The sequence below is a fragment of the Aureococcus anophagefferens genome (assembly GCF_000186865.1).
Source record: "Aureococcus anophagefferens unplaced genomic scaffold AURANscaffold_2, whole genome shotgun sequence".
NCBI lineage: Eukaryota > Pelagophyceae > Pelagomonadales > Pelagomonadaceae > Aureococcus > Aureococcus anophagefferens.
Window position 1 is genome coordinate 703,854 of NW_008705562.1, and position 22,109 is coordinate 725,962.

At 72.6% G+C, this 22,109-nt stretch overlaps 6 protein-coding genes across 6 annotated transcripts in view; 5 read left to right on the forward strand and 1 right to left on the reverse strand.

Moving 5' to 3' along the window:
* Positions 1–1,072: 1,072 nt before the first annotated feature.
* On the forward strand, positions 1,073–1,312 carry AURANDRAFT_19864 (hypothetical protein; the record flags this gene model as incomplete). Its single annotated transcript, XM_009034729.1, has 1 exon — positions 1,073–1,312. A coding segment is annotated over one exon (240 nt), but the record flags the coding sequence as incomplete, so codon positions are not given.
* Positions 1,313–1,448: 136 nt separating this feature from the next.
* Positions 1,449–2,909, forward strand: AURANDRAFT_19755 (hypothetical protein; the record flags this gene model as incomplete). The annotated part of the gene is made up of 1 exon (XM_009034730.1): positions 1,449–2,909. One exon carries the CDS (start codon positions 1,449–1,451, stop codon positions 2,907–2,909), a length of 1,461 nt encoding a protein of 486 aa, XP_009032978.1.
* Positions 2,910–6,028: 3,119 nt separating this feature from the next.
* AURANDRAFT_61086 (hypothetical protein) lies at positions 6,029–8,671 on the forward strand (the record flags this gene model as incomplete). The annotated part of the gene is made up of 2 exons (XM_009034731.1): positions 6,029–7,720; positions 7,901–8,671. The coding sequence occupies 2 exons, from the start codon at positions 6,029–6,031 to the stop codon at positions 8,669–8,671; spliced, it is 2,463 nt and encodes an 820-aa protein (XP_009032979.1).
* Positions 8,672–10,032: 1,361 nt separating this feature from the next.
* On the forward strand, positions 10,033–11,505 carry AURANDRAFT_61087 (hypothetical protein; the record flags this gene model as incomplete). Its single annotated transcript, XM_009034732.1, has 1 exon — positions 10,033–11,505. The coding sequence occupies one exon, from the start codon at positions 10,033–10,035 to the stop codon at positions 11,503–11,505; it is 1,473 nt and encodes a 490-aa protein (XP_009032980.1).
* A 1,551-nt stretch (positions 11,506–13,056) lies between these two features.
* Positions 13,057–15,912, forward strand: AURANDRAFT_389 (hypothetical protein; the record flags this gene model as incomplete). The annotated part of the gene is made up of 3 exons (XM_009034563.1): positions 13,057–14,007; positions 14,209–14,889; positions 14,965–15,912. Coding segments are annotated over 3 exons (2,580 nt in total), but the record flags the coding sequence as incomplete, so codon positions are not given.
* Positions 15,913–21,380: 5,468 nt separating this feature from the next.
* AURANDRAFT_61089 (hypothetical protein) overlaps positions 21,381–22,109 on the reverse strand; it is a gene marked incomplete at both ends in the record, with an annotated part of 5,782 nt that continues 5,053 nt past the window's right edge. Inside the window, one exon of the mRNA XM_009035215.1 lies at positions 21,381–22,019. Coding sequence (XP_009033463.1) covers positions 21,381–22,019 — 639 coding nt within the window. The remainder of the gene's footprint in view (positions 22,020–22,109) is intronic.

A 22,109-nucleotide genomic window follows, 5' to 3' on the forward strand; every position in this document is an offset into this window, starting at 1 on the left:
CGACGCGCGGCGAGCGTTGGCGGCTCCGTGGCTGGCGTCGTACCTCGCGAGGCTCGAGGACGAGGACGAGGACGCGCCGCCCGAGGCCCCGCGCGCGCCGCCGGCCGAGGCCGCGCCGGCTTCGAAGCCGAGCGCGGCGGCGCGCGCCCCGCCGCCGGAGGCGGCGCGGTCCCTCGAGCTCGACGCGGAGGCGACGACGGCGCTCGCGCAGCTGCCCGAGCGCGAGGCCGCCGGAGTCCTCCGCGAACTCGCGCGCAAGGGCGAGGACGTGCGCAACCCGAGCGCGTGGGTCACGCGCACCTGCCGGCGCGTCGCGCGCGAGCCGGCCCGTCCCGCCGCGCTTCCCCGCGCGCCGGCGTCGGCGCCGGTGGAGCCGGCGCGGGCGCGCGACCTCGACGCGGCGGCGCTGGCGGCGCTCCGGCGGCTGCCCGGGGACGAGGCCGCCGGCATCCTCCGGGAGCTCGCGACCATGGGCGACCGCGTCCGCAACCGGAGCGCCTACGTCTCGTGCCTCGCGAAACGCGCCGCGGCCAAGGGCGCCCCGCGCCGGGCGGTGTCACCCGCGCTTCCGGACGCGGCGGACTCGGCGCCGAGGGCGGCGGACGCCGGCGCTCCGGCCGCGCGCGGGGAGCGGGCGGAGGCGCGGCCCCCGACGCCCGCGGCGCCGCCCCCGGCGGCCTCGGAGCTCGACGCGCGCGCGGTCCGAGCGGCGGAGGACGGCGGGCCGCGCGAGGCGGAGGCGGAGGCGCCGCGCGACGACGGCTTCGGCGACGCGACGGTCGCCGAGATCCTCGAGCGGCTCGACCTGCGGCGCCTGCTGCCGCTCTTCCGCTCGCACGAGATCGACGACGACTCGCTCTTCCACCTGGAGCGCGCCGACTTCGCCGAGATCGGCGTGCCGGCGCCCGACGTGCCCCGGATCTGCGCCGCGGTCGCCGCGCGCCGCAAGGCGAAGACGGTCTCGGTCCAGGGCGAGATCGACGGCGCCGCGCGGCACCAGGCCCAGCTCGAGGCGGCGCTGGCGGACCACCGGGCCGAGGTCGCGCGGCTCCGCGTCGGCCGCCGCGCCGTGCCCGAGGAGCTGTGCTGCCCCGTGACGTGCGAGCTCATGAAGGATCCCGTCATGGCCGACGACGGGCACACGTACGAGCGCGTCGCCATCGAGCAGTGGTTCGCGACGGGGAAGCGGACGTCGCCGAAGACGAACGAGTCGCTGCCGTCGACGGTCGTCCGCCCGAACCACGCCGTGAAGAGCATGATCGCGGGCTTCCTCGACGCGTGCCGCCGCTCCGGCGTCGCGCCCGACGACTGAGCGCGCCCTCGTAAGAAGCCAATTCACACACTGGGACTTAGACCTCCTCGGCTGCCGGGCCCGGGCAGGACTCGAGGTCGAAGGAGCCTGTTGAGGCCGTCGTTGTCGCCAAAGCTCAGGCTGCAGCACGATGGCCATGGCAACGAAGCTTGCCTGTGCAGCTCTCTGCATCGCCGTCGCCAGCGGCTTCGCGCCGTCGCGGCCCGGCGGCGCGGCGCCCGCGGCGCGGCGCGACGGCCGCGCCGCCGTCGCGGTCGCCGCCGCCGTGGAGTCGCTGAGCTTGTCGCCGATCGCGAAGGTCGGCGGCGTCGTGCGGCTGCCCGGGTCCAAGTCGCTGAGCAACCGGGCCCTGCTCATCGCGGCGCTCTGCGAGGGCGAGACGACGGTGGAGAACCTGCTCGCGAGCGACGACACGGAGCGCATGCTCGAGGCGCTCGCGGCGATGGGCGTCGCCGTCGCGGATCTGGGCGACGCGGCCGTGCGCGTGACGAGCTCCGGCGCGCTGAAGGCGCCCGGCGCGGACCTCTTCCTCGGCAACGCGGGCACGGCCATGCGGCCCCTCGCCGCCGTGCTCGCGGCCGTCGCGGCCACGGACGGCGGCGACTTCGTCCTCGACGGCACGCCTCGCATGCGCGAGCGGCCCATCGAGGACCTCGTCGACGGCCTCAAGCAGCTCGGCTGCGACGTCGAGTGCACGCAGAACGGCGACTTCGGCGGCTGCCCGCCCGTGGTCGTCAAGCCCGGCGCGCGGGTCGACGGCGGCGTCGCCCGGGTCTCGGGGAAGACGTCGTCGCAGTTCCTCTCCGCGCTCCTCCTCGCGTCGCCCCTCCTCGCGACGACGCAGCCCCTGGTCATCGAGATCACCGACGAGCTCATCTCCCAGCCCTACGTCCAGCTCACCGTCGACCTCATGGCCAAGTTCGGCGTTGTGGTGGACATCGACGGCGCGTACCGGTCGTTCACCGTCGCGCCGGCGCAAAAGTACACGAACGCGGGCCTCCCCGACGCGACCTACTTCGTCGAGGGCGACGCGTCGTCGGCGTCCTACTTCCTCGCCGCCGCGGCCATGACCGGCGGCGACCTCACGGTCGTCGGCTGCGGCTCCGAGAGCACGCAGGGCGACGTCCGCTTCGCGGAGGTGCTCCGCGACATGGGCGCGCCCGTGACGCTCCACCCGACGAACATCACCGTCGCCGCGGCGACGCCAAACCTCAAGGGCATCGACGTCGACTGCCTCGACATCCCGGACGCGGCGATGACGCTCGCGGCCGTCGCGCTCGTCGCCGCCGGGCCGACGACGATCCGCAACGTCGGCTCCTGGCGCGTCAAGGAGACGGAGCGCATGAAGGCCATCGTCGCCGAGACGACGAAGCTCGGCGCCGACGTCTTCGAGGGCGACACGCACTGCGTCATCACGCCGCCGGCGGGCAAGCCGAACGCGGGCGCGGAGATCGAGACCTACGACGACCACCGCATCGCCATGACCTTCGCCCTCGCCGCCTGCGCCGGCGTGCCCGTGACCATCCTCGACCCCAAGTGCACGTCCAAGACCTTCCCGACCTACTTCGACGAGCTCGCGCGCGTCACGCTCGCCTGAGGCGGCGGGCTAAGGGCCGTCCGCCGGAAGTTTACGGGAGCCACGCGAGAGCGACGAGCAGAGCGACCGGAGAAGGGAGGGGCGCGTGGCCGCGACTGACCGGGGCCCGCGCGGTCGTCGGCGCGGGCGACGCCGTCGGCGCGGGCGACGTCGTCGGCGCGCGCGTCGGGCTCGGGCAGTCTGCACGGACGGAACCGCTGCATCCGTCGCAGGTGCAGCAGGAGTCGAACATGTCGTCGGAAGAGTCCATGCCCGAGGCATTCCAGCTATCCCAGCATAGCTCCTGGTCGAACGACCGGGCGTCGTGGAACATCTTTTCCGCCCAGGCGACGGAGGAGGTGTCCCACGAGGAGAGGGGCTGGTTGAACGACGAGGCGGAGGCGAACATGTACGACATGGATGTGACGGAGGAGGTGTCCCACGAGCCAAGGGGCTGGTCGAACGCCGAGGCCTCGCGGAACATGCGGAGCATGGATCCGACGGAGGAGGTGTCCCACGCGTCGATGGGCTGGTTGAACGACGAGGCGTTGAAGAACATGCCGGACATGTCGATGACGGAGCCGGTGTCCCACGAGGCGAGGGGCTGGTTGAACGACGTCGCGGAGCCCCGCCCCTCGGAGGCGAACATGTAGTTCATGGTGGTGACGGCGCCGGTGTCCCACGAGTCGATGGGCTGGTTGAACGCAAAGGCGGCGGTGAACATGCGCAACATGGTGGCGACGGAGCCGGTGTCCCACGAGGAGAGGGGCTGGTCGAACCGACGGGCGTCGGAGAACATGAAGGACATGTCGGTGACGGAGCTGGTGTCCCACGAGTCGAGGGGCTGGTTGAACGACTGGGCGTGGAAGAACATCTCGCACATGGTGGTGACGGAGCCGGTGTCCCACGACCCGAGGGGCTGGTCGAACGACATGGCCGAGTCCCACGACCCCATGAACATGCGCTCCATCGTGGTGACCGCGCTGGTGTCCCACGAGTCGAGGGGCTGGTTGAACGACGAGGCCTTGCTGAACATGCCGAGCATGGTGGTGACGGAGCTGGTGTCCCAGGCGCTGATGTCGTCCGTAAAGTTCGCGGCCGCCGCGTTGCAACAGATTCCGTCGCTGACGCAGTCGGATCCGTCCGGGTACGCTTGCCTATTGCCATCTTGTGCCCAGGCACAGAAGAGCCAGGCCATGTCGGTGATCGAGCCCGTGTTCCAGCTCGAGATGTGGCCGTAGGTGGCCTCGGCGGTGGTCGCGTCGTCCAGCCACGCCTTAACCGCATCCTGGAGCTCGCCCTTTGTTGTAGGCGTGAGTCGTCGTCCACGTTGGAATGCCCGAGAGCATCGGCTGCCTCGGCCCGTCGGACTGCTAGATCTTGTGCTCGTTGCGGTAAACGCAAACCCACTTCTGCGCACGCGCGCCGACTCAGGACACGAGGCCGAGTCCGCCGCCGCAGAGGCCTGCGACGCTGGCAAGAGGCCCCACAAAAACCTCCAGCGAGTCGACCGCGAGCGCCCATATCGTCGGTCGGTGATCCGCGGACAGACGCGTGAGACTCCCGCAGTCGACGCGCGCGTGAAAGCTCTCGCAGACAAGGATGTCGACGTCCATCACTCGCGCCGTCACCTGCTCGCTGCTCCTCACGGTCGCGGCCTTCCTGCCGTCGCACCTGCCCCGGACCGCCCTCGACCGGAGGCTCGCCAAGGTCGCGCTGCGGTCCGAGGCGCGGCGGAGCTGGCGGTCGACGCTGTCGCGGCGGCGCGCGGCCGAGGCCGACGACGCCGACGCGCCGCCGCTCGCGCCCGAGTCCACGGACGCCGAGGCCGAGGTCGAGGCGGTCGCCGCCGCCGCGCCCGCGGCGCCCAAGCGGCCGCCGCCGCAGCGGCCGAGCTTCCAGAAGAAGTTCGTGAAGACGGCCGCGAACCCCGTGACGTGGAAGAACGGCATCTACGCCGGCTCGCTCGCGTTCGCGGTCCTCCTCCCCGCGGGACTCCTGCTCCTCGCACAGAAGTAGGCCCCCGACCTGTCACTAAAATGCACATGTTTCCTACTTGGCGTCGAGCAGCGCCATCTCCGCGTCCGCGAGCTCGAAGGAGTAGAGGTCGAGGTTCGTCGCCGCGTAGGCCGGGATCTTCGTCGCGTTCTCCCCCAGGCCCACGGCGAGCGCGGCGCCGTGCTGCAGGATCCAGCGCAGGCACACCTGGGCGACGCTCACGCCGTGGCCCGCGGCGACGGCGACGACGTCGGCGTCGTCGAAGGGGCAGCCGCGCATGGCCTCGTAGGCCTCGTAGGTGACGCCGCGCGCCCGCGTCGCGTTGAGGCCCGCGGCGTCGCGGTTGCCGACGGACATCTCGCACTGGTTCACGGCCGGCGGCACGGTCCAGGCCTTTTCCAGCGCCGCCAGATCGTCCGCGCCGTAGTTGGACACGCCGATGGCCCGCGTGAGGTTCCGCGCGAGCGCCTCTTCCAAACCCTCCCAGAGCGCCGCGTCGAGGGCCGAGAACTCGCAGGGGTGGTGCAGGAGCACGAGGTCGACGTACGTCGTGTTCAGCCGCTCGAGGTCCGCCTCGACCTACCAAGCGTGACGGTGACGATTTCTCGTTGGTTTCCCACCCAAAATTTCTCGAACATCGTCACGGCCACAGGACGCTGGCCTCGACCTGCCGCAGCGCCTTGTCCGCGCCGCCGAGGCAGAGGCCCGTGAGTATGCCGATGCCCGCGGGGATCTTCGTCGTGATGAAGAAGTCCTCGCGCGCATATTCGGAGCTCGCGGCGAAGAACGCCGCGATGTCGGTCTGCTTGCCGCCCGGCACGGGAAAGCCGTAGTCCAGCGCCGTGTCGATGCCGACGCCGCCGGCGGCAGCCCAGGCCGGGAGCGACAGCTCGACCTCCGAGCCGCAACACGTGCCCAGGTTGATCCGGGGCATGGCCACGCCCGGGGCGATGGTGACCGTCGTCTCCATCGCCGCCAACAACGGCGCAACAAGCACCAGCCAGAACGGGAGGGCAGGCATTGTCATGTCTTCTTCAAGGACTTTTTTGAACGTCAAGGTCGACTTTGTATCCGCCCGTGCCCGGCCGAGCTCTTCGGCGTCCTCGTCACGCGCTCCAAGTCTGCGGAAGCCGCCGCCTGCGATGCGCCTCCAGCAGCTCGCAGCGCTGCTGGCGCTGTCGCAGGCGCTCGTCGCGCCGCCGCAGCGCCGCGCAACCGCGCCGACGCGCCGCGCGACCGCGCCGAGCCGCTTGGCGACGACCGTTTTGGAAGAAGAGGCCGACGAGGAGGTGGCCAGCGGCGAGTTCGTCTGGCGCGTCGAGGCCGAGGCGATCCTCGGCGGCTCGGCGCCCGGCGCCTTCGTCGAGTCGGCGCCCTTCGCGCTCTGCGGCCACGACTGGACGCTGCGCGTCTACCCCGAGGGCCTGTCGCCGCGGCGCCGCGGCCGCTGCGGCGTCTACCTCCGCTACGGCGCCGAGGACGTCGGCGACGCCGTCGACGCGGCCTTCGAGCTGCGGCTCGGGGGCGCCGGCGGCCCGACCTTCAACACGGGCATCACCTTCGTGCACCCGCTCGCCGCGGGCGTGCTCGACGGCGAGGCCACGGACTGGGGCGGCCACCTCTGCTCGTCCGAGGACGCGCGGGGCCTCGTCGGCGACGACGGATTTTTGGACGTGTCCGTGGACGTGGCCGTCTTCGCGAGCTCGAAGTGGGCCGCGGGCGCCGGGCGCAGATTCTCGACGTTCCGGCTGCCGCGGCGCGCCGAGGCGCTCGCGCGGCGCGTCGACTCGGGCCTGCCGCTCGTGCTCTGCCGCCTGCCGCGGCTCGTGCGCGCGGCCTTCGCGGCGCCCGACGCGGTGCGGAACGGCCTGCGCGTGGGCAACGTCGTCGTGCCCGTGCTCGCGGGGAGCCCCGAGGCGAGCGAGCGCGGCGCGGCGCCGCTCGGCGCCGACGGCCTCCCGAAACCGCCGACGTCGACGGCCGAGTACCGCGCGCTGCTCGCGCAGACGGCCTTCATGCTCGCGGCGGGCCGCGAGGCCTGGGGCCAGCGGGTCGGCGACGACGGCGCGCGCGCGACGCTCGGCGCGGCGGGCGTGCTGCCGGGCGCGGACTACCGCGTCGTGGGAATCACGCGCGCGGACGGGTCGCGGGCCCGGCGGCTGCGGCCGGGCGAGGGCCGCGGCGCCACCGTCGAGCTCTACCCCATCTTCGAGGACCGCTTCCGCGGCGCGCCGGACGGCGGCTGGCCCGCGTCGCTGCCGCTCGGCGGCGACGACGTCGCGCTGCTGACGCAGCCGGGCTTCGCGGCGGCGACGGCGACGGCGGCCGCGTCCTTCGCGGCGACCTTCGCGGCCGCGGCGCTCTTCTTCTCCAACTGCTTCTCGCTGACGTATATTCCCACGAACTCCATGGTCCCCACGCTCCAGCCCGGCGACGTCGTGCTCCAGGACCGCTTCTTCACGGGCACGGGCTTCGGGCCCTTCTTCATCCCCCCCAAACGCGGCGACCTCGTCTTCTTCGAGCCGCCGCCGGCGCTCCGGGCCCTCGTCGAGACGGCGGGGGGCGGCGGCCTCGACAGCCGCCAGTTCGTGAAGCGCGTCGCCGCGGTCGAGGGCGACAGCGTCCGCGTGTCCAAGGCCGGCGGCGTCGAGGTCCGCGGCGTCCCCCGCCCGGGCAAGTGCCCGCCCAAGGTCGGCCGCCAGCCCGAGTTCGTCGAGGCCAAGGGGCGCGTGCCCCGCGGCACGCTCTACGTCCTCGGCGACTGCCCGGCCGCGTCCGTGGACTCGCGGTCCTGGGGCGCGCTCCCCGTGGACCTCGTCACGGGCCGGCCCATCGTCCGCGTCTGGCCCCCGGCCCGCTTCGGGCCCGTGGGGGGGGACCGGTAACGTCGGGGTCTTGTTTCCCCCCCCGGGGACGGCATCGTGAGCGAGCGTGGAGCGCGGCGTCGTGCGGTCGTGAGCCGAAGAGACGCATGTTGGCGTCTCGTTGAAGTTGAGCACTTTGAAGTTGCACAGCTCAAACGTCTACACACACACACACACATGGGGCGATTCGTCCTCTTGCTCCTCGCGGCGACGGCGTCGGCCTTCGCGCCCGTGCGGCGGCTCCCGTCGCCCGCGCTGCCCGTCGCCGGGCGGTCCGCGCCGGCGCTCCGCCTCGACGCCGCGGCGCAGCGCCGCTTCGAGGGCGTCCTGGGCCGCGTCGTCGGCGCCGGCCCGGCGCGGGGCCCGCTGCGGCGCCTGGCCGCGGCCGTCGCGCGGCGGCGCGGCCCCCTCACGACGTTCCTCGGCCGCGTCGTCCGCGTCGCCCTGCGGTCCCTCCTCTGGGGCGCCGTCGTCGCGCCCGTGGTCGCGAACGCGCACCCGGCGTTGGCGTACGTCGGCTACGGCCGCGAGGAGGTGGACGTGCTGCGGTCCGAGAGCGGGTCCATGGGGTTCGTCATCCCGCTGTCCATCGCGGGCGTCATCGTGACGACCATGCGCCAGGGCCAGCGGAGCAAGAAGGAGGTCAAGCGCATCAAGAAGGCGTACAAGAAGGTGCAGGAGGAGGAGGCCGAGTACCTCAAGGTCGACGGCGAGGCCGAGAGCGACGCCGACATCATGGCCCAGCTCCGGAACCGCACGACCACCATGGCCGAGGAGGAGGCCGCCGCCGAGGCCGCGGCGAACGCGCCGCCGGAGCCCGAGGCGCCGCCGCCGCCGGTCAAGCCCAAGCGCATGACCATGGCCGAGAAGATCAAGGCCCGCGAGGCCGCCCTCGGCCAGAACCGCACGAAGCTCGGCTAGGGCCATCTGCGTAATTTACGTACGTCCGCGCGGCACGGCGGGGATTCGGGGGGGGTCCCCGCGAGGCCTACATCGCCGTCGGCGCGGGCGTCGGCAGGGGCGACGGCGGCGGGGAGACCTCGCAGCCCGTCCCCGCCGCGTTCGGCGCCGCGCCGCCGTCGCACGCCGTGACGACGCAGGCGTAGAAGTCCCAGTCGTTGGCGCTCGCGTCGTCCGCGCCCTCGCAGAGGCGGCAGAGGCCGTCGTCGTCGTTGTAGGCGACGGAGCGGCTGTCCGCGTTCCCGGACGAGAAGAAGAGGTCGTAGCACGCGTCGAGGTCGTCGACCTCGACGGACGCGCCGAGCGTCGTCGCGCACTTGTGCTTCGACGTGTGCGCCCAGTCGCAGGCGGCGACGGCGCTCGAGCCCGTCGGCGCGGCCGTGGCCGACGGCGCGGGCGTGTCGACGGGCGTCGCGGTCGGCGCGGCGGCGTCCGCGGCGATGTCGTCGCAGTCGACCTTGTTCCACTGCGACTGCGGCGTGCACTCCGCGTAGGTCGACCCGGACGCCGACTTGCCCTCGACGGTCCCGGAGAGCTTGAGCTTCACGTGGCCGTCGTCCCGGCACTTTTCGAAGATCTTGTCGTCCCAGGAGCTCGTATTCGCGTCGGGGCGCATCGTGAACCGCTTGCCCTCGTACTTGCCCGTCGAGAAGCTCACGCCGCCGCTGTAGGCGGCGACGGTGACCTTGCCGCCGTCCTTCATCTTGAGCTCGAGCCTGCCGCGCGCGTCGCACGTCGCCGCGGCCCTCGGACGCCGCCGTCGCGCTTGAAGGTCTTCCACTCGCTCTCGTAGACGTTGTTGTTCTTCAGGTTGATCTTGATGGACCTGGGTGGAACGCGTGCGCGCGAGCGCGGGCGCTCCGGCGGACACCGCCGCGACCCGTCGCCGTAGATGGCCTTGACGTTCGCGTTCTACGAAACGTCCGCGTCTCGCCGCGCCAACCCTCCGGACGCTGGGAAAAAATGCGGGGTCGTTGAAGATGCCGAACACGCAGCCGACGACGATGGCGGCGCTGACGAGGCAGCAGCAGCACGTGGCGCCCAGGAAAATCTTCATCCCGCCGGCGCAGGCGCCGCCGCTGCCGCCGCCGCCCTGGGCGCCGCCGCCGCCGCTGTCGCCTACGAACAAGATTTCGCGCGAAAGAGCTACTCCACCGTTGGACGCCGGCGATCGCCGACGAGGTTGTGCATCTCCACATCCTTTTCAGCCATGGCAGCTTGCCAAGCAGTGAGACTCGTGAGGAATTCTAGAATGCATAAAAGCTTGTCATTCAAGAAGAACTCTCGCAAGTTGAAGAAGTGAAACGCTCGCCGCTCTAGGGATGGTGTCGCTGCCCGTCCTCGCGCTCCTCGCGCCGCTGGCGTGGGCTGCTGCCTCTCCGCCGGCCTGGGCGAGCCTCGCGCGCGTGGACTACGACGCGCCGCCGGTCCCCAACGCCAGCAGCCTCGTCGGCCTCACGGTCTGCGGCTACCAGCAGTGGTTTCGGGCACCGAACGACACGGCGACGAACGAGGGCTGGACGCACTGGGGCAACGGCGTCGGCGCGCTGCACAACGGCACGGGCATCGAGGAGGACTACTGGCCCGACCTGTCGGAGTTCGGCGACGACGAGAAGTTCGCCGCGCCGGGATACAAGTTCGCCGACGGCTCGCAGGCCTACCTCTTCAGCTCCATCAACGCGCGGACGACGCTGCGCCACTTCCAGTGGATGGAGGCCTACGGCATCGACGGCGTCGCGCTGCAGAGCTTCGGCCCCCTGGGCCTCGACCACGAGATCCTCAACCACACGCTCGCGGCCGCCGCCGCGACGAACCGCGTGGCGTACGTCGAGTACGACCTCAGCGGCTACGCCGGGCGCGGCGCCGCGGCGGCCGCCATGCTCAAAGAGGACTGGGCGGGCCTGCGGCGCCAGGGCGTGCCGGACCACGCGCGCTACGTCCACGAGGGCGGCCTCCCCGTCGTGGGGATCTTCGGCTTCTACATGGACCGCTTCAGCGGCGAGGAAGCCAACGCGATCCTCGACGTCTTCGACGGCACGGCCTTCGTCGCCGGCGCGGGCCAGTGGTGGTGGCGCAGCGACCAACCCTCGGCGAACTGGACGCGAGCCTACGACCGCATGGGGAGCTGGTCGCCCTGGAACGCGGGCGACTGGAACGGCGACGCGGCCCACCCGGCGGCCGCCACGGGCTACTGGGCCGCCGACAAGGCGGCGGCGGAGCAGGCCGGCGTCCTCTGGCAGCCGGAGCTCGCCCCGGGCATGTCGACGAACCACCGCGACGGCACGCCCGCGGGCTCGGGCCGCCTCCCGCGGCTCAGGGGCGCCTACCTCTGGGCCCAGTTCTACGCCGCGGCGGCCATCGGGGCGAAGACGGCCTTCGTGGGCATGTTCGACGAGCTCGACGAGGGCACGCAGATCCTCAAGGTCGTGAACGACCCGCCGGCGCCGGGCGACATTGGGTACGAGGGCCTGCCTTCGGACTGCTACCTCGTGCTCACGGGGCTCGGGTCGAAGATGCTGCGGGGCGACGCGCCGCGCAACGCGACGACGCCCGACTGCGCCGCGCTGACGCAGCCGACGGCGCCCGCGGCGCGCGCGCCGGCCGCCGGCGTGCTCCGGTGGGCGCCGGCCCTCGCGCTCGCGGGCGGCGGCGCCGTCGACCACTACGAGGTCCTCGTCGACGGCGCCGTCCGGCGCACGGCCGACGCGGCGACGCTCGCCGTCGCGTCCGCGGCGACGTCCTTCCGCGTCCGCGCCGTGAACTCCCTCGGCAACGCGGGCGCCTGGAGCCCCTAGGGGCCTAACGTATCCCGCCGGCGGGATATGGTACACGTTGAGGTTGAAGTCCAAGTTGAAGCGGCCTTTAACATATCCCGCCGGCGGGATATGTTAGGCCGGGTTGAAGCGGCGTCCGCCGGCGGGATATGGTACGTTACGCGCCCCGGTACTGCGCCATCCAGTCGCAGGGGGGCTTCCGCGCGTTCGGCGCGCGGCCGAGCCACGCGAGCCCGCCCGCGCCGTTCGCCGCGGCGCAGACGCCGTCGAGCTCCGCGGCGGCGCCGCGCGCGACGTACTTCTTCTGGTGGAGCATGAGGAGGGGCCCGAAGACGGGCTTCGCGCATTTGCCGGCGACCGTCGACGCGTCGACGTCGCGGACGTTGAGCGCGTGCGGCAGCGCGCCGACGCTCCACCGCGCGCCGTCGCCGCGGTCGCAGTTGGCCGCCATCGCGCGCGCGAGGGGCGCCTGGTCCGCGGCGAAGGACTCGACCTGGGCCCGCTGCAGCCGCGCCGGGTCCTTGGCCTCGCGCGCGTAGAGCCGGAGGTACGCGTCGAGCCAGTCCGCCGCGAACGCCTCCGCGGCGGCGCCGCGCGCGACGGCGAGCGCGCCGCCCTGGGCGCCCGCGCAGAAGCCCCGGCCGCTTCGGTCCGCGCGGTCGACGCACTTGGCCTCGAGGGGCGCGGAGTAGTCGCGCGCGCGGCTCGCGTGGCTCCAGACGCAGCGCCGCGCCTCCTCGACGACGCGCCGCTCGCCCGCGGCCTTGGGCATGACGCGCGCGCGGACCGCGTGCGCGTCCCGGCGCCGGTGCAGGTCCGCGAGCGCGGCCTCGAGGGCCGCGCCGTCGCAGAAGTAGGTGTCGTCGTCCGCGAAGAGCGTGAGCTCGTAGGGCCCCCGCGCGACGTTGAGGATGCGGCCGACGCGGCTCCGGAGCTTCGCGAGCTCCTGGCGCCGCTTCGCGCCGACGCCGCGCGCGTCCGGGTCGAGGAGCGCGACCTCGCCGGCGTTGCGGCCGGCGAAGGCCGCGCCGCCGTCGGCCAGCACGGCGTCGAAGAGGCCCGCGGCGCCGGCGCCGGCGACGGCCGCGGGCGACGCGTCCGTGAAGAGGCACCGCGGCACGGCCGGCGCGCGCCGCCGCAGCGACCGCGCCGACGCGATGACGTAGCGCAGGTCGTGGCGCGCCGTCGCGTTGTCCACCATGTTCCGCGTCCAGCAGACGCCGACGGGCGCGACGGCCCCGGCGCCGCGGAGGAGCAGGAGCAGCGCAGCGATGGTGCGCATCTTTCGAGCGGACGCGATGGCGCGCGGCGGCGGCGCCTATTCAAAACTCTAGCTTTCGCAGCAGCGCCGGTCCGTGCGACCTATTAATTAAGGGGCTGCTATCGAGCAGCCATGCCGCCCCCGCTTGAACGGCAATGTCGTCAAGTCGAAGAGCAAATTGAGGCCTGGTGCCGCAATCGCGCTCGGGCATCGGCGGCGCGCGACGCTCGAGTGCTCCTCGAATTTGCGTCGGCGCCATGAGCGGCGTCGGCCGCGCGGCGGAGCGGAAGCTCGTCTTCTGCGGCTGCGAGGACGCCTGCGCGTTGTTGAAGACGGACGCGGACCGGGGCCTCGACGACGGCGACGTGGCGTCGCGGCGCCTGGCGTACGGCCCCAACGAGCTCGCGGAGGAGGAGGAGGAGGGGGCCTGCCGCAAGTTCCTGGAGCAGCTCAAGGAGCCCCTCATCCTGCTCCTCTTCGGCAGCGCCGTCGTGTCGAGCCTCCTGGGCCAGTACGACGACGCGATCTCCATCGCCGTCGCCGTGCTCATCGTCACCTTGGTCGCGTACGTGCAGGAGGCCAAGAGCGAGCGGACGCTCAAGGCGCTGGCGTCGCTCGTGCCGCCGCGCGCGCTCGCCGTGCGCGGCGGGCGGCCCGCCGCGGACGTCGCGGCCGCGGACCTCGTGCCCGGCGACGTCGTCGTCGTCGCCGCGGGCGACCGCGTCCCCGCGGACGTGCGCCTCGTCGAGGCCGTGGAGCTGCTCGTGGACGAGTCGTCGCTCACGGGCGAGTCGGAGCCCGTCGACAAGGTCGCGGACGCGAGCGACGGCGCCGCGGCCGCGGCGCCGGGGTCCGCGCCCGTCACCGACTGCCGGACGCTCCTCTTCGCGGGCACGTTCGTGCGCTACGGCCGGGGCCGGGGCGTCGTCGCCTGCACGGGGTCGCGGACGGAGTTCGGCATCGCGGCCCAGGAGCTCAAGGACCTCGAGCCGGGGCGGACGCCGCTCCAGCAGGGCATGGACAATTTGGGGAAGAAGCTGAGCGCGGCGTCGATCGCCGTCATCGTCGTCATCGGCCTCGTGGGCGTGCTCCGGGGCGAGCCCATCCTCGACGTCTTCACGGTCGGCGTGTCCCTGGCGGTCGCGGCGATCCCCGAGGGCCTGCCGATCTGCGTCGCCGTGACGCTCGCGCTCGGCGTCATGCGCGTCGCGCGCCACAAGGCCGTCGTCAAGCGGCTGCCCGCCGTCGAGGCGCTGGGCTGCGTGTGCAAATCAAATCTTCAACCCGACTTCAATGTGCGCGTAATCGAACGGTTTGACACGAGCACATCCGCCGTGCTTCGGGAACTCGACGAGAGCAATCGATTCGTCCGAAAATCAGCCGAATCGACTTCGATGTGACCGAGCGAGAGATTTCTGAAGTTTGGCCCCGACGTCCCAGCTCACTGGTTGATTTCCACACAGGCGCTGGGCTGCACGGACGTGCTCTGCTGCGACAAGACGGGCACGCTGACGAAGAACGAGATGGTCATGACGGAGGCGCGCTGCGGCGCGTGGCTCCTGCGGCGCGGGCCGCGGGGCGGCTGGGAGTGCTCCGTCGACGTGCCCGCGGGCGGCGACCGCGAGTGGCTCGCGCTCGACGGCGAGGACGCGCTCCTGCCCCAGCCCGTGCTCGCGGCGCTCGACGCGTCGTCGCTCTGCTCCAACGCGGAGCTCGACGCGGGCCAGCCGACGGAGGTCGCGCTGCTGCGGGCCGCGCGCGAGCTCGGCGTCGCGGACCGGCGGCGGTCGACGACGCGCGTGTCCGAGGTCGCGTTCTCCTCGGAGCGGAAGCGCATGGAGGTGCGCGTCGCCGAGAGGGACGGCGCCGTCGGCACCTACGTCAAGGGCGCCCTCGAGGCGCTGACCTTCGACGCGGACCCGCGGTGGCACCGCGAGGCGTCGACGATGGCGTCGCGCGGGCTGCGGGTCCTGGCCGTGCTCAAGTCCGACGACAAAGGCACGCGGCTCCTGGGGCTGCTGGGCATCAGCGACCCGCCGCGGCCGTCGGCGCGCGAGGCCGTGGTGCGCCTCGCGGAGCGGGGCACGCGGACGATCATGCTCACGGGCGACGGCCGCGAGACCGCCGTCGCCGTCGCGCGCGCGGTCGCGGTGCTGCCCGAGGACGCCGACGTCGGCGCCGGCGCGGACCTCGTGCTGAGCGGCGACGAGTTCGACCAGCTCGCGGCGGGCGGCGACGGCGCGGACGCCGCGCCGCCGGGCGGCGCGGTCGTCTGCGGGTCGCGGCGCGACCGCGACGACCACGCGGCCGCGGTGCTGCGGCGCGTCGCCGTGCTCTACCGCGTGTCGCCGCGCCACAAGCTCGACGTCGTCCGCGTGCTGCGGCGCGCGGGCTGCGTCGTCGCCATGACGGGCGACGGCGTCAACGACGCGCCCGCGCTCAAGGCCGCGGACGTCGGCATCGCCATGGGCGTCGCGGGCACGGACGTCGCCAAGGAGGCCGCGGACGTCGTCCTCGCCAACGACGAGCTGCTCTGCATCCTCCACGCCGTCGACGAGGGCAAGGCCATCTTCCACAACATCCGCAACTTCCTCACGTTCCAGCTCTCGACGTCGCTCGCCGCGCTCGGCATCGTCGCGGGCGCGAAGCTCCTGGGCCTGCCCCAGCCTCTCAACCCCATGCAGGTGCTCTGGATCAACATCATCATGGACGGGCCCCCGGCGCAGTCGCTCGGCGTCGAGCCCTGCGACGAGGCCGTGCGGCGCCAGCCGCCGCGGAAGCGCGACGAGCCGACGATCACCGACGCCATGGTCTTTCGCGTCCTGTCGTCCGCGGCGCTCGTCGCCGCGGGCACGCTCGCCGTCTTCTCCGCCGAGCTCGCGAAGGACGGCACCGGCGAGGGCTCGACGAAGCACGACACGACGATGACGTTCACCGTCTTCGTGCTCTTCGACATGGTCAACGCGCTCACGTGCCGGTCCCAGACGAACCTGGTGGGCTCCGCCAAGCTCCCGGTCTGCGCGAACGCGGCCTTCGGCGTCGCCATCTCCGCGTGCGTGCTCGGCCAGCTCCTCGTCGTCTACTGCCCGCCGCTCCAGCGCGTCTTCGGCACGGAGGCGCTCTCGGGGCGCGACGTCCTCGTCTGCGCCGCCGTCGCGTCGTCGGTCCTCGCCCTCGACGTCGCCCGCAAGCTCTACGTCATCCTCGGCTGCGCCGTCGGCGCGAGGCTCGGCGGCCGCATCCCGCGCTTCTTCGCGTCCGCGCCGTCGAAGAAGGACGACCCCGACGGGGGCCAGGCCGCCCACGTCGTCTAGGCGGGCGGGGGGCGCAAATTTAAACGGGGCGCGCTCGTCGCCCGGCAGGTAGACCGCGCCGCCCTCGCCACCCCCACGACCAACCTCCGCTGCGACGCTTAGTCGGCGGCCTTGCGCCGCCGGCTAGGTCGGTTCGCCGGCCCGACTCGGAGGGGATACATACATATGGGATGCTCTGGACGCGGTCGGGGGTATGCCTCGACCGCGGAGCCGGGGGAGCAGGGCGGAGGCCTGGTGGCGGTGGCGCATAGGCTGGCCGGGGGCGTTGTGGCTCTGCACTAGGGCGGCGGCGGCAAGGCCAGCTCGACGGGACTATCTGGGGCTTCGTGAATGATTTCGTGATTGATGTGGTCGTACGTGATCTGGTCGTACGCTTCGTCCGCCGATCGCGCTTTCTTGTTCTGGCGGTCAAGGTCGATCGTGAGGATGGCGTCGACGTGGTCGTCGTCAATCTTTGGCTTCAGGGATCCGGCGGCGTCCGCGGCGGCGGCCGGCTCGGGACGCGCGACTTCTTCGGTGGCGACCATGCTCTTCTTGTACGCTCGGTAGCGTCTCGGTACGGCTCGGGACGGTAGCGTCATCTCATCGGGATTAACCTCGCAGGTCTCGACGAGGATCGTGTAAATTGTCGCGACGAGCACGAGGGTCCCGATGACGATCATGGCGTAGCTAAACACTGGACCTTTGAACATATCGCCGGGCGCGCCGTCCTGCTCGTCCATGTCCTTGATGAACAGCATCAGCGACGCGATGAACACGAGGATGATCTGCGCGTTGCCCACGTTCGCCAGGTTGTCGTCCGCGTCTGCGATGTAGGGACGGCTGTACGTGTAGACCTGCATCGAAAGGAACGCGATGAGGAGGCCAATAGCTATCTGCGACGCGCTACCCGGGTACCTACATCGAATCTTCATGTACATCGAATCCTCATGTACACCGGGAACCTACATGAAAATTAGCAGGCCCGTGAGCGCCAGCTTGCGGACGCACTCGAAGACCACGAACTGGTAGCAGCGCGGCTCGTACCTGGCGCGAAAAGGGTTTCGCACTAAATGCGATGCACACGAGACGCTGCGGCGCGCTCTTCGAAGAGAAACGCGAGATGCTGGATCGACTCGTCCGCATCACGCGTCTTGAGCTTTCGTTCCTGCAACTCTGCGGCGGAGACTGTATTGGCGCCGAGCATCGCCGTCATCAAGTCTCGCGCGGAAGAACTTTGCTCCGAGAGTCGCGCGTCAAGCTCTCTGTACGCCTCCGTAGAATCACTTCGAGGCCCACCGTCGTTGCTGTCCTCGATCTTGCCGAGCCGGCTCTCGTTGACGTCCGGGTCCAGCTGCTTGCGGTACCGAAAGAGAAGGAGGCAGTAGGAGAGCGGTATCCCAACCGGGTACACGAAGAGCATGGCAAGCGCGTAGGTGGACCAGGTGCCCTTGTAGCTCGGCGAGCCGCACGAGATGTCGTGGTCCGCCTCGAGACGTCTTCCGGCGGCCGGGCCCAAATTGCAGCGACGGTCCCCTAGGTTGCCTAACGCGCTAGAGAGGGCACAGATGTAGCCGGCTCGAGGCGTGCGGTCTCCGGATCGACGCCGCTCGGCGCAAAAATTATGGCGACGAGTGAACTCGGGCTTTGGGGTCTGGGGTGGTAAAATTTAAACCAAACCGACTGGGGCGTACTCGGGGGGACCTCGGGTGACTTCCCCTGGGTCCCGGGCTAGTTCCTGGCACCTATTTTCTGGGTCGGTCGGTCGGTCGGTCGGTCGTCGTCGTCGTCGTCGTCGCCGCCGCCGCCGCCGCCGCCGCCGCCGCCGTCGTCGTCGTCGTCGCGCGCGCGGGGGAGTTTCGAACCTAATTCAGTCGCAGGGCGACCGTAGAGAGGTGATGAGTTGCCCCATGCCAGCTGTCACGGCATATGAACCCGGGGATGCAAAAATCGAGTGGGGGCGCGCCCCGCAGTCGCAGTGATCGACAGTCTCGCCGCGGAAGGCCGCCAGCAGGATTTTTTGCGCTCACGAACCCCGTCGTCGCTGCCCGGCGCAGCACGCGCGCTTTTCGTGCACCACCTGGCGCAAAACGGCGAGGTGCCGGCGCATCACATCATCGCAGCGTTATCCGTCGGTCGAAACGATGCAGTTTTGTACGATTTCGATGAAGTTTTCAATGATTACTTCAATGAACAACCCAAAACGTTTGTTCTTACTACGAGACGGGGTCCTCCAATTAAATTCACCGGCCGCGCTGAGCTTACGGCGCCCGCGGTCGGAAGCGGTTGGTGGTCCAAGTAAGCAAAATCTTACCGATGGCGACGCGCGGTGGAAAATTCCAGAGTGCTGGCGGGGACGAATGGAGAAATTTCTTAGAAAAATGTTCGAATTAAATTCGAGGGCCTGTTCCACGCGTCCAAACGCGTCGGTTTCTGAGGGCTTGGACCAACGCGGGTTAACTTGTCCTCCCCGGAACCCCTCAGCTCAAGTCAGCTCGACGTCGTCGGCACGGGGGGTACGGGGGGGCTGGGGAGGGGAACTTCGACTTCAAGCACTCGCCAAGCCGAAGTGGCAGTGCAGAGCATGGAGTGTACCTTTTGTGGAGAAGCAAGCAATATGGACCGCTAGCATATGGCGTCGCGGCGCGCGTGGTGCCTGCGGGTCCTCCTGGGCCTGGCCTTCCTCCACGTCGTCGTCTGGCGGCGGCTCCTGGCGCGGGTCGCGCGGCGGCGGACGGCGCACGTCTGGCTGTCCTGCGACGCGGCCGACGCGCGCGTCGCCTACATGCTCGAGCCCATCCGCGCGACGCTCGCCGAGGGCTTCGCGGCGCGCGCGGCGCTGCGCGAGGGCGTCGGGCCGGCGTCCTTCGCCGCCGCCGCCGCCGCGGCGGCGCCCGGAGACGTCTTCGTCGTCGTGAGCTTCTACAACGGCCGCGCGTTCCGCGACGCCGCGCGCGTCGCGCGCGGCCGCGGCGCGGCGACGGTCCTCTACCAGACGGAGCCGCTCCACGGGTCGGGCCCGCCGGCCTGCGGCGCCGGCGCGCGCGCCGCCGCGCCGGCCGACGACGACGACGGCGGCGGCGGCGACGACGACGACGACGACGACGACGGCCGCGGGCCCGAGGCGCCGTCGCGGGCCTACGACGAGGTCTGGGACTACTCGCGGTCGAACCTGGCCAAGTGCGCGGCGTTCGACGCGCGGGCGCCGCCGGGCGGCGCGCCCGCGCGCCGCTTCGTGCCGCCCGGGTTCGTCGACAAGGGCTTCCTAGCGCGGTCGCTCCGGCGCGGCGCCGGGCCGCCCACGGCCGCGTTCCTCTTCCTCGGCTGGTTCGGCGCGGGGCCCTTCGGCCGGCGGTGCCTCGCGGAGCTCGGCGCGCGGCTCCGGCGCTCCGGCGAGGGCGACGTCCACCAGGTCTACGACAAATGGTCCGACGGCGCGCTCCGCGAGTCGCTCGGCGCCTACGACTTCGCGCTCACGGCGCACAAGACCTGCGACGCGGCCAAGGCGCGGGACATGCCCGTCGAGGCCTTCCGGCTCGCCGCGCTCCTCGGCGCGGGCGCCGTCGTCGTCGGAGAGACGTCCGCGGCGGCCGACATGGCCGACTACGCGGGCCTCGTCGACTTCGTGCCCGTCCACGACCTGCGCAAGGCCTTGGTTATCACGGCCCGGGCCTACGCGGACCCGGCGGTCCTCGCCGCGCGCGCCGCGGCCGTCCGCCGCGACTACGCCGCGCGCTTTGGGCCTCTGAAGCTCTTCCGCGACGCCGACGCGGACGCCGTCTTCGCGGCCGCGGCCGCGCCGCCGCCGCCCCAGACCCGCGCGGCGCCCGCCGGCGCCGGCGCCGACGACGACGACGACGACGACGATGATGATGATGACGGCGCGCGGGACCGCGCGCGGGCCGCGGCCGCGGCGTTCGAGGCGGCGCTCGACGGCGAGGCGCGGCGCTGGCCGCCGCTCGCGGCGGAGGACGCGCGCGCCCACGCCTGGGCTCCCGACGAGCTCGCGCGGCCGGCGGCCGGCTGCGCCCTCGCGCCGCCGCGGTCCCCGCGGCGGCCGGCCGCGCGCGTCGTCGCCGCGCCGCGCGCGTCCTCGCCGCGGTACCTGCCGATCTGGTTCGGCGCCTTCGACCTCGGGGCCTACCGCGCCGCGCGCGTGCCCTGCCTGGAGAAGAACGCGTCCTTCGCGCCGCTGAGCGGCCGGGGCTTCGGCGCGCACGTCGCGGACTTCGACGACGAGGCCGACTACCTCGCCGCGTACGGGTCCGCGTTCTTCGGGCTCACGGCGAAGAAGGCGGGCTACGACGCGCTGCGCCACCTCGAGATTTTGCTGAGCGGCGCCGCGCCCTACTTCCTCGACGTCGACGCCGTGCCGCCGCTCGCGCTCTACGGGTTCCCCAAGGCCGCGGTCCGCGCGTTGGCCCGCGTCGCCGGCGCGCCGCGCGAGGCCGACGTCCGCGCGGCGCTGGGCGCGTCCCTCGGCGAGGCGGCGCGCCGGCGGGAAGTCGGCGAGGCGCACCGCAAGGCGGCGAGGCGGGCCGCGCGCGCGGGCGCGCCGCCGCCGCCGCGGCCGCCGCCGCCGCCGCGCGGCGCCGCGGCCGCGTTCCCCGCGGCGCTGCCGCTCGGCGCCGCCTTCGACCGGGCGGCCTTCTGCGGCGCGCTCGACGCCGCCGTCGCGAGCGCCGAGCGGACGCTCACGGTCGACGCGGTCGCGGCCCACGTGCTCCGCGGCGCGGGCGCCGCGAACGCGACGACGGCGCTCGTCGTGGCGACGCGCGACGTCGAGTACATGTCGGGCATGGTCTACGCGGGCCTCGTGCGGGCCCTCGGCCTCGGGTCCGTGAGCGCCTGGAGCGGGGCCAAGCGGCCGCTCTTCGCGCCCGCGGCCGGCGCGCCGCGCGACCCCGCGAAGCTCTACGGCCGCGGCTTCGGCTACGCGGGCCGCCTCGGCGCGGACGCGCTCGCGGACCGCTGCGGCGCGCGGCGCGCGGACGACCTCGACGCGCGCCTCCTCCGCCGGCGCCTCGCCGCCGGCGCCTTCGACGTCGTCGTCGTCGCCAACGGCGGCGACCGCTGCTGCGCCATGGACGCGTGCTACCCGGGCGCGCGCGCCGCCGTCAACGACTACCTCGACCGCTTCCCGGCGACGCGCGTCGCCACCATCGACGGCAACGACCTCGACGCCTGCCACACGGACTTCGCGTCCCAGCTCCGGGGGCGCGTGGACGCGCACTTCTGCCGCGAGCCCGCGCCCGACGAGTGGCGCTCCTGGCGCCGGCCCCACGGCGACAAGTTCACCCCGCCCGATTTCGACGGTTCGAACTAACTCTTTTTTCGGCGCCTTAGTCCGCGAGGATCGCGCGGAGCGCGGCGACGGACCGCTCCGCGGCGCCGCGGCCCGCGGCGTCGCCGCGGAGGTCGAGGTCCGCGTCCGCGAGCGCGCGGGCCGCGTCGGCGACGGCGGCCGTGGCGGCCGCCGAGGCGCGGAGGAGGCCCCGGGCCTTCTCGCTGTGGTGGACGAGGGCCCAGAGCGCCGTCGCCGCGTCGCCGGCGGTCGCGGCGTCGTCGTCGACGCGCGCGAGCGCGGCCACGAGGAAGTCGACGAGGGGCCCCTGGGCGAGGATGCGGCCCTTGTTGCGGCGGAGGAGGGCCAGGTTGCGGAGCAGCGCGGCGACGCGGCGCGCGGCCGGCGGCGCGGGCGCGCGCCGCGGCCGCGCGACGGAGTCCGGCGACGCGTACGCGCGCGCCGCGCCGGGGCCGAGGTAGTGGCAGAGGTCGAGGAGGAGGTCCGCCGTCGCGCCGTGGTCGAGGAGCGCGCGCTGCGCGTCGGGGAACATGGTCATGGCCGCGAGGAGGCCGAGGAGCGCGTCGCAGCGGCGCCGCGCGGCGTCGCGGCGCGGCGGCGAGCTCCGCGCCGGCGGCGCGGCGGACGCGGCGGCGAGGCGCCGCAGCGCGTCGACGGCGTCGCCGACGAAGCGGCCCTGGAGGAGCGCGGCGCGCGACGGCGACGCGGCGACGCGCGCGAGCGCCGCGCAGGCGACGGCCGCGCGGCCGGCCGCGGCCGCGGTCAC